Source organism: Diabrotica virgifera, chromosome 2 (genome assembly GCF_917563875.1).
Source record: "Diabrotica virgifera virgifera chromosome 2, PGI_DIABVI_V3a".
Classification (NCBI taxonomy): Eukaryota; Metazoa; Arthropoda; class Insecta; order Coleoptera; family Chrysomelidae; genus Diabrotica; species Diabrotica virgifera.
The window spans coordinates 198,271,649-198,282,963 of record NC_065444.1 but is presented as its reverse complement, the minus strand read 5'-3'; the positions used below and the strand labels follow the sequence as shown (position 1 = coordinate 198,282,963).

Sequence of the window (11,315 nt, the reverse complement as noted above, 5' to 3'; positions counted from 1 at the left end):
AAATAACAATTAATAGTTGTAGGCTATTAACAATTAATAGTTGTGGGACATGTTGGCAAAACTGGTCTTTATTTATTTAAAAACTAGATGCATAAATAAATACTGTTTAGAAAACTTTTTGGCAGTATCAGGCAACAGAGAAAATATTCCCACAGAAAATGCTTTTACTTATGTTTGTGGATATCTTAAAAATCACTTATGGGCATAGTAAATAGTAACTGTGACAGTTGTCAAAATTACCGGACACAGTGTGAATCTTTAGATGTGAATTCTTTGTTAATATATAAAACTTACAACCCCACAAAAATGATTCATGTAGCATTACAGTATCCTCCTGATTTTTTTATTAAATAAAACAAATAAAGTAAAAACTAAACTTAAAACCTAGAAAATAAGTCTATACAAAATATTATGAGCTACAAACTGATACAAAAACAAAATACTAACGCCAAGCCAAGCCAAGCCAAACAAACAACTGTGACAACAAACGCCGATCCTGTACAAGACAAATGTCACCAAAATTATTTGCTATTCATACAAATTGAGAAATGGCCGATCTGACACATGCGCATAAAAATTTAGTTCATAGATAATCCGTTTGTGTCGGTTCTTGGAAGATATGTATTCTTTGGTCGGTAAACTTTTAGCAATAAATAGCTGTATGAGTTTCCGAAATACAGAGTGATTCTTTGAGAATGTCCAATCTCTGAGTTGTAGATTCTAGACCTCAAAATATTAAGATTTAACCCAAAAAAACTCAAATTCAATGTGGCTCCTTAGTAAGTTACAGGGTGTTTTATTTAAAAACATAATAACTATATTTGTACGCACTACTTTAAGAATATTTGACTTTGACATATCGGGGAAGGGGGGGTATGATGGGGTAGCTAAGGAAAATAACAAAAATACAACATAATTACTACGTTTATTACTATTACTAATTGATGGCGCGTTACGTCATTAATCTAACTATGATTTGGTGCAATCTTTGGAAAATCAACCTATCACATTTTTCAACAATTAGCCATTAATAAGAACATTATGAAAAACCATCTTGCCCCATACTGTGGACGGGTAATGGAATTGGGGCATGATGGTGATGCTAATTAATTCTCACAAAACAAACAAAAATGTGTATTTGCTCCAGATCTTCATTGTCCACCCCAGGCACAAGCATTGTGAGCTCAACATCCATAGATTTGGCAGCCTACCCAGGTTCTGACGATGTCACTTTATCTATGGCTGTTTTCATAGCATCTCTCGACCACTCTCCTCTTTTTGTTTTTTTCTTGTAAGTAAGTACCATGGTATCATCTAAAACAATAATCCAATGTTATTTATTAAGAAATTTAAATTAGCCCAGACTTACCACCAATTTCCCATCATACCCCGCACATAATACCCCATCTTGCCTCAAAAGGTAACTTTGAACAAAAAAAAAAAATTCACTAATTAAATGTTTAACGTATTCACACAAACAATATGCCATTATCAAAATAAGAATACTAGTAAACAACGATAAAAAAGACATTATTGAGGTGATCATAATTACCTTAAAATAACGATGGTTGTCCTTGCACAAAATTAGTCAACGGAGCGCTAAAACAGTTTTCCGTTTGTAAACAAAAAACGCGTGCACTTTCATTCATGGTTTCTCTTGCAGTGACCGTTAGTTGAATGACTCTTCCTATTGAGTTACTGCATGCTATTCACCAACGTGTAGTTTCTTGTTTGTGTGTGGTACCCCGTCTTACCTCGCGACCCCGTCATGCCCCCCATTACCCTCCTTGATATACTTGGCAGAAAGTATAGATACTGTACACCCTACAAAATTATGATACATAAACGTTTCTGGTTACTACCAGAGGGGTACGACAGGTGACAGTGAATGGCTGATTCTTCCCAAATTATATGTACGTCACTATATAGCGAAATTGCTATTTTAAGCGCAATTTTTCGATTCTCCAATACTTTCTATGTAAATAATATACCCTTCATTCGTAATGATAGAATCCATTAATTTTCAAGACATTTGAAGTTAAAAATGAAACGGCACAGCTAGTTTGATTAATGTATTGTGCCTCTTCATTTTTATTTTTAACTTCAAATATCTTGAAAACTAATTAGAATCTAAAAATTATGCTAAAATAACAATTTCGTCAGTTGCGTAGAATTTGGGAAGGGTCAACCATTCACTTTCCCGTCGTACGCCTCTGGTAGTAGCCAGAACCGTTTATTTAATATAATTTAATAGTATGTACAGTAACTACACTTTTTGCCAATATAATGAGGAACTGTGTCGTAAACTAGTGGGTACAAATATTTCTTAAATGTTTAAACAAAACATCCTGTAACTCAGTAAGGAGTCACATTTTATGTACCTAAGTGATTTGGGTTACACATTAATAATTTGAGGTCTAGAATCTATAACTCAGATATTGGACACTCATCTTAACGAATCTCCATGTACCTACGATATACAGGGTGATTCATTAAGAATTTCAAATCTCTGATTTGTAGATTCTCAAAATACTAAAATTGACCCCCAATCACATAGAATGTGGCTTCTTACTGAGTTACTGGGCGTTTTATTCAAAAATATAAAAATTGTTTGTACCCGGAACTTAAAAACCGTTTGTCATATCCTTGCTAGACTTGGCAGAAAATATAGGCGCTGTACATTCTACTACACAACTCAATTATGTTAAAAAATCGTGTGGTGTACGACAGGGGAAAGTGGATGGTTGACCCTTCCCAAATTCTACGCCACTGACGGAATTGTTATTTTAGTGTAATTTTTAGATCCTCCAGTACATTCTATGTAAATAACTTACTTTTTATTCGTAATGATAATGTCATTATTTTTCGATGGGGTTAAACATGAAACGGGACAGTTATTTTGATTAATCAAATTTTGGATTATAATATATCTCTAAAACTAATGAAGAGTATATTATTTACATACAAAGTATTGGAGAATCAAAAAATTATGCTAAAACAGCAATTCTGCCAGTGGCGTAGTAAAATATGGAAGGGGTCAAACATTTACTTTCCCCTGTCGTAAGCCTCTGGTAGTATCCAGAAACGTTTTTTTTGCCATAAAAAAGGGTTATGTAGTGTCTACACTTTCTGCCAAGTATGACAATGATATTTCAAATAGTTTTAAAGTAGTAATTGGTGAAAATAATTTTTAGATAAAACACCCTGTAATTATTGTGGCTCATTAAGGAGCCACATTTTATTTAAGTGATTTGGGTTAAATCTTAATATTTTTAGTTCTAGAATCTACAACTCGGAGATTGGACATTCTTAATGAATCACCCTGTATACATTAATTTCATTTATGGATTTCGCGTTAAACAATGTAAACATGTGTATTGAGGCAAATTTTAAAAGGGCATTTATAGTGTAATTATACAGGGTGTAACAAAAATACAGGTCATAAATTTAATCGCAGATTCTGGGACCAAAAATAGTTCGATTGAACGTAACTTACCTTAGTACAAATGTGCACATAAAAAAAGTTACAGCCCTTTGAAGTTACAAAATGAAAATCGATTTTTTCCAATATATCGAAAACTATTAGAGATCTTTTATTGAAAATACACATGTGGCATTCTTATGGTAGTAGTATCTCAAGAAAAAATTATAGTGAAATTTGGACACCCCATAAAAATTTTATGGGGGTTTTGTTCCTTTAAACCCCCCCAAACTTTTGTGTACGTTCCAATTTAATTATTATTGTAGTACCATTAGTTAAAAACACTATTTTAAAAACTTTTTTGCCTCTTAGTACTTTTTCGAAAAGTCAGTTTTTATCGAGATATTTTGAATATTTTGTCAAATCCACCACATATTTGTATATGGCTAAGTACGATTATGGAGACTTGGTAATAATATGAAAATTTATTTATGATTTACCTTTTTAGGTATATTTTGAACCATATTAAAAAAGAAGTCACATCTCGATAAAAAGTGCCTTCTCGAAAAAATACAAAGAGGCAAAAATGTTTTAAAAACACTGTGTTTAACTAAGGCCTTTCGCACATACAGCTACTAAAAAGAAACTAAACTAGTTGGTAACTAGAATTATCAACTGGTTATCAACTATGGCTCGCACACTACGCTACTGAAAATTAATAAAACGAGTCACTTCTTGACTGTACTTTGTACTGAGTAGCTTTGTTAGGCGGTGTTTAAGTTTATATGTTGTTCTGAAGCTATTTTCACGTGGAATTTTTGTAATTTACTAGTTTTTGATGGGAAATAAGCCACAATTTTACTAAAAAATGATTTTCTTAACGTTTCGACGTCCAAATCGGATGCAGTTGTTAAAATACAAAAAATATTAATGAATTAAACAAAAATTTGTTGCTTAGTAAAAAATTCTTCTAATAATTTATTTAATCTGACTCATTTATATTGACAATCCAGACATATACATTTTAAGGTAGAAGACTTTAAAATGATATTGTTGTTATTATTTATTGTCACCGTTGCATGTAGTTGTATTTTTAAAGACAGATCACATGTTATGATTTTTTTGTGACGGATATTCTTGAGTTGGGGTTGATTTCGTATAATTGATCTTTAATTAAAGTCGTCCCAGGAACGCAACTCATAAATATTTGCAATATCATTTTAAAGTCTTCTACTTTAAAATGTATAATATATGTCTGAATTGCCGATATAAATGAGTCAGATTAAATAAATTATTAGAAGAATTTTTTACTAGGCTACAATTTTGTTTAATTCATTAATATTTTTTGTATTTTGACAACGGCATCCGATTTGGATGTCGAAACATTAATAAAATCATTTTGGTTTAGTAAAATTGTGGCTTATTTCCCATCAAAACTAGTTAATTAAGTTTATATAGGCACGGATGTTTTCCACTTGTTGCACTAATTTTATATTAAACGACTCTTCCGCCAATTTCGCGTGTTAAACTTTAAATAAAATATCCCAAAAGGCTAGAAACTAGTCCCCAAGCGACCTGCATGTCCAGTCCGCTGTCGACTGATCACTCCCGCATTATAGACCGGCTGCTAACTAGTAGCGCTGTGTGCGGACACTCATTAAAATACATGGGCAGTGACTAATAAGTAAATGATTGGTAACTAAATTTACCAACTGGTTTCTTTTTAGTAGCTGTGTGTGCGGATGGCCTAATGGTACCGCAGTTAAAGGTCAATTGGAACAACACAAACATTTGGGGGGTTTAAAGGAACAAAACCCCCATAAAATTTTTATGTAAACATATTAAAAAAGAAGCCGCAACTCGATAAAAACTGCCTTGTCGAAAAAATACTAAGGGGCAAAAAAGTTTTAGAAATATTGAATTTAACTAATGGTACCACAATAATAATTTAATTGGAACGTACACAAAAGTTTGGGGGGGTTTAAGGGAACAAAACCCCCATAAAATTTTTATGGGGTGCAGAAATTTCACTTTTTTAAGATTTTCCTGCCATAAGAATGCCACATGTCCATTTTCAATAAAAAATCTCTAATAGTTTTCGATATATTCGAAAAAATCGATTTTCATTTTGTAACTTCAAAGGGCTGTAACTTTTTTTACGTGCACATTTGTGCACTAAGGAAAATTAGGTTCAATCGAACTATTTTTGGTCTCAGAATATGTGATTTAATTTATGACCTGTATTTTCGTTACACCCTGTATTACGTAACCCGTGACTTCGTTAATTTGTTTATATCGTGATCTCCAAACTAAGTGCTTGGATTCAGCCTTATTCTGAATTAAAGCTGGATGGAGGAAAAGTATTTTGTCTAAGTTGCTCTAAAATTGTAAGTAACTGTTTTCATTTTAAGACATAAACGCGTGTTTCGGCAAAAAAAGCGATCAGCTTTGGGTTTTAGTTTCAGATTTCTTGATAGAAAATTTTCAATCGATCAGCATGCATCTTTGGCGCTCAATCGACAAATCTAGTGGATATGAGTTCATTGAGTTCGAGCCCATCATCATCTTTGGCTTTTACACCTCTTCGTGAGTCTTTGCCGCGTTTACTATTGTCTACCAGCCCCATAGCACTAGTGTGGGGGAGTTCGAGTCCATGGTCCGGTGAAATAGTATAAAATTCTAAGAATCTACGGTTTAGTCTGGAATAAGCTGTTGTGTGATCGGCTTATGGGGGAACAGAACGGCAAGGGATAAGGGCACGGCTCAGTCATATTCCCCCATAGATCCCACCGGAAGGAGTTGACGCCTAAAAACGGTGTATGTATTGTACAGGGTGTCCAGAAAAGATTGGTCATAAATTATACCACAGATTCTGGGGTTAAAGAGAGGTTGATTGAACCTCACTTACCTATATACAATAGTGCACACAAAAGAAGTTAGAGCCCTTTGAAGTTACAAAATGAAAATCGATTTTTTTTCATATATCAAAAACAGAGATTTTTGATTGAAAATGGAGATGTGTCATTCTTAGGGCAGCAACATCTTAAAAAAAATTTAAGGTGATACAGTAGCGATCAACAGGTAGCCAAAACGCGTTCCAAGATTGCGGCTGTAATTTTAAATATCTTTTCGAGATATTTGGCACGCGTATTCGTAATATAATAAAGAATGGCGGTACAGAGCCCAATTTGAAAAATATATTAATATGTGGAATTACTCTGTAATTAAATAAAATATTAAAAAACGAGCCTGTACCGCCATTAAGAAGAACAAAAAAATACACTTTCTTCAAATAAACTTTTTTATCCGATGCCTAGGTTTTGTGTCATTTTGGAACTACTAATGAAATAAAAAATTTTAGTAGTTCCAAAATGACACAAAATCTAGGCATCGGATAAAAAAGTTTATTTGAAGAAAGTGTATTTTTTTGTTCTTCTTAATGGAGGTACAGGCTCGTTTTTTTAATATTTTATTTAATTACAGAGTAATTTCCACATATTAATATATTTTTCAAATTGGGCTCTGCACCGCCATTCTTTATTATATTACGAATAAGTGTGCCAAATATCTCGAAAAAATATTTAAAATTACAGCCGCAATCTTGGAACGCGTTTTGGCTACCTGTTGATCGCTACTGTATCACCTTAATTGAAATTTGTGCACCCCATAAAAATGTTATGGGGGTTTTATTCCTTTAAACCCCCCCAAACTTTTGTGTACGTTCCAATTAAATTATTATTGTGGCACCATTAGTTAAACACAATATTTTTAAAACTTATTTTGAATATTTGTCGAATCCACCACATATTTGTATATGGTTAAGTACGGTTATAGAGACCTGTTAATAATCTGAAAATTTATTTATAACTTACATTTTTAGGTATATTTTGAAAAAGAAGCCACATCTCGATAAAGGGTGACTTGTCAAAAAAGACTAAGAGGCAAAAAAGTTTTAAAAACACTGTGGTACTAATGGTACCACAATAATAGTTTAATTGGAACGTACACAAACATTTGGGGGGTTTAAAGGAACAAAACCCCCATACAATTTTTATGTAAATATATTAAAAAAGAAGCCGCATCTCGATAAAAGCTTTATCGAAAAAATACTAAGAGGCAAAAAAGTTTTAGAAACGTTGTGTTTAACTAATGGTACCACAATAATGGATTACTTGGAACGTACACAAAAGTTTGGGGGGGGGGGGTTTAAAGGAACAAAACTCCCATAAAATTTTTATGGGATAGACAAACTTCACTATAATTTTGTTTTAAGATGTTCCTGCCATAAGAATGATACATGTTCATTTTTAATAAAATATTGTTACAACTTCTTTAAACTACTTTATTTAACTTCAATTACAATACAAACTCAATGACAACTATCAACTTTAAATACTCAATTACAACTGAACTATAGAATGTCAAACACATAATGTTTATATAGTTTTCTGACGTTCTAGATGTCACCAGACATTTCTGGGTTATTCCATGACATCCAGAATATTCTCGTACGTGACTACTTCTTCTTTCACGTCGAGGGACTCTTTCTATGTAGGAACAATCTACGGAACTGTCATAACACTGCTCCCTCCTTTATAGTTATTCGCCTCGAATAACTGGTCTATCAGGGTCTGGTTGAAGCCAACAGGGTGGATCAGTTCCATGATATGGGGCTAATCTCTCAATGTGAACTACCTTGGGTTTACTTCTCGCTGAAAACTGGATGCGGTAGACCAGATCATTTATTTTCTTTAAGACGGTGTACGGGCCTTCCCAGTTTCGTTGAAGTTTCGGACAAAGTCCTTTCTTGCGTGTGGGATTGTATAGCCATACTGGATCACCTCTTTCGAAAGTTGTCCCTGTAGCTTGCACATCGAACCTGGACTTGGCTTTATCACTTTGAAGCTTCAAACTTTTACGAGCAAATTCGTGGACTTTTTCCAGTTTTTCTCTTAAGCTTTCTAGGTACGTCAGGGATGAAGGTTCTTCTTCACAGGTAGGCAATTTTCCGAAAATAAGATCTTGAGGAAGCTTCATTTCTCTTCCGGTGATCATCATTGATGGAGAATAACCGGTTGCTTCATGTTCAGAACTTCTGTAGGCTAACAGGAATAGAGGTATTAGGGTATCCCAATCTTTTTGATTATCAGCAACAAACATTGAGAGGTATTGACAAATAGTTCTATTATGTCTTTCGATCATTCCGTCTGATTGTGGGTGGAGAGGCGTAGTTCGAGTTTTCTTAATACCCAAGATTTTCATTAATTCTTGCCATAATTCGGATTCAAAATTTCGTCCCTGATCAGAATGCAACTCTAAAGGAACTCCATGTCTTGATACGACGTGTGTTATGAATGCTTCTGCTACAGTCGTCGCTTCTTGATTAGGAAGAGGTGCAATTTCAGGCCATTTTGAAAAATAATCCATTGCAACCATTAAGTACTTGTTACCTCTCTCTGTCGTTGGAAGTGGACCGAGAATATCAACTGCAAGTCGTTCAAAAGGCTCTCCGGAAAGATATTGTGCCATTTTACCACGACTTCTTGTTCTAGGGCCTTTTCTACCGTTACATAAGTCGCATTTCTTACACCATTCTTCTACATCTCGGCGACAATTGATCCAATAAAATCTGTCTCGAACCCTGGCCAATGTTCTTTTTACCCCAAAATGTCCTCCAGACAGGCTGCTATGAAGTTCTTCCAACACACTTTTAATGTGTGATTTTGGCAGTACCACCTGTTGAACTATACGTACTCCATCGGAACTTTCCCACTTCCGATATAACAAACCATTCGAAAGATGCAAGGATTCCCATTGAGCCCAGTACGCCTTTATAGTTCGACTGTATTTAGATATTTCCTGCCAAAGAGGTCTTACTCCATTTTTAAGCCAATCTCGTATAACTCTTAAGTCGTTATCTTTCTTTTGACTCTTCTTAATGTTTTCCAGAGAAATCTGGTCATTATCTTCTTGCTGTTCAACTGTGGTCATCCGCAGACTAACTTCTTCGGTTACATTCTCTTTTTGTGCTAGCTGACGTTGGTTTTGAACTTGTAATTCATTTAATGCATTTTGGTATTCTTGCAATTGTTTATTTAACACATTCTTCTCTTTCATCAGTTTTTGACATTTGTTTTCCAGATTGGACTGTGTAGTTTTTGCATTATTTTGAATTACCTTACACTCTTCTTGCAATATTGTCACCTGTTCTCTTAATCTTTCTATTTTATTTTTACTAATCGCTAGTTGTTCCTTCAAATGGCTAACTTCAAATTCCAGTGTATTTTCTTCCTTTCTATGGTCAGTTGTGGGAAATCTGTTTCTTAGTGACCATCTACCATCATTTCTAGTGAGACTTTGCGACAGGCTTCTGGATGTCGAACTAGGCGACCTTCTGATCTCATTCTTGTATTCTTCTTTTCGTGCTTGGGATCGGCTTCTGCAATTGGATTTTAGATGTCCCATTCTTCCGCAGTTAAAACATCTTCTGTTTTCATTTCGAGGTTTTTGTTGGATATTTTGTAGTAAGCTTAATATCTGGGATAAAACTAGTTGTTCATTATCTGTGGTAGTGACTTGCTTATTTTCTGTAAATCTTATTTCTTTTAATTGTGGAAGAGATCTAGAAATATTTTTCGCCGCTTCGTACTCCTGAGCTGAGATTAGTGCTTTATCTAGCGTTTTGTGGTGTTGTAATCGCAGAGCCTGTTGCATTTCGATATCATGCAGTCCATCTATGAAAGCCTGTATACCGATTTGTTCCAGAAAATCTCTTGGTGCCTGAGGATATGCCAAATGTAATAATCTTTTAATATCGGCTTCAAATTCTTGCAGGCTCTCATTATGTTTTTGATATCGAACTTTCAGCTGACTTTGAAAAACCTGCTTCAGATGTTGCTGGCCATACCTTGTCTCTAAAGCTTGTACGAGAGAGGTATAATTGGGTGCATCCTGGGGAAGAAATTGCAAAACGGTCGCTGCCTGACCTCGAAGCGACACCACCAAGGAAGCTGCCATTTCGTTCTCATTCCAGCCATTTACTCTAGCTGCAGCTTCGAATTGAAAACGATAAGTTTCCCATGCTGTTTGGCCATCAAATGTCGGTGGTTTTAAGATTTTGCTCGTTCTGACGGTACCTGGATACACTATCGAAGATGAAGGGGCTGTTTGTTCAGAGTCGATATTAGTTACTGAAATATGTGATAATGAAGCTTGGGTATTAATTTTGGTTTGTAACTCAACTATTTGTCTTTCTAAATTAGATTTTAAATCGTTTTGTTGTTGCTCTAAATTAACTAAAGAATTTTGTTGTTGCTGTATTTTATTGACTAAAGAGTTTTGTTTTTCATCTAATGTGTCTATTCTATTATTAAGTTGGCTTACCTCTAATTGAAAATTTTCATGAATTTGGGTTAAACTATTTATCATTTCTACCTCTGCTTTTCTACGCCTCTCCTCCTCTTCTTGTCTAAGCTTCTCCTTCGCCTCCCTACGCTTCTCCTTGTCCTCTTTCTCTTCTTGTCTACGCTTCTCTTCCTCTATATTTTCTTCTTGCCTACGTTTCTCTTCATCTGCTTTCATTTGTAAAAACCATTCTGGGGGTCCGGACTTATCAATTTCTTTCTTAAATTCTGTTGATCTCGTATTAACCATTCAAAATGTAGTTATGTCTTCAATCCCACCGCTGTCACCAATGTTACAACTTCTTTAAACTACTTTATTTAACTTCAATTACAATACAAACTCAATGACAACTATCAACTTTAAATACTCAATTACAACTGAACTATAGAATGTCAAACACATAATGTTTATATAGTTTTCTGACGTTCTAGATGTCACCAGACATTTCTGGGTTATTCCATGACATCCAGAATATTCTCGTACGTGACTA

The 11,315-nt window shown here is 34.4% G+C and overlaps 1 protein-coding gene across 1 annotated transcript; it reads right to left on the bottom strand.

The window, feature by feature from the left end:
* Positions 1 to 1,207: 1,207 nt before the first annotated feature.
* LOC126880893 (trichohyalin-like) lies at positions 1,208 to 11,074 on the bottom strand. The gene is made up of 3 exons (XM_050644967.1): positions 9,425 to 11,074; positions 1,755 to 1,824; positions 1,208 to 1,314 (listed from the first exon to the last, which is right to left on the bottom strand). The coding sequence occupies exons 1-3, from the start codon at positions 11,072 to 11,074 to the stop codon at positions 1,208 to 1,210; spliced, it is 1,827 nt and encodes a 608-aa protein (XP_050500924.1).
* Positions 11,075 to 11,315: the final 241 nt, after the last annotated feature.

Excerpts from the sequence above, each read along its gene's own strand:
- LOC126880893 (XM_050644967.1), bottom strand. The coding sequence starts at position 11,074 with ATGGTTAATACGAGATCAACAGAATTTAAGAAAGAAATTGATAAGTCC. Across the intron at positions 1,825-9,424 it reads AAGAGAATGTAACCGAAGAA|GGTGTACAGTATCTATACTT; the intron begins GTTAGTCTGCGG and ends ATAATTTTGTAG. Across the intron at positions 1,315-1,754 it reads GGGCATGACGGGGTCGCGAG|ATGATACCATGGTACTTACT; the intron begins GTAAGACGGGGT and ends TTATTGTTTTAG.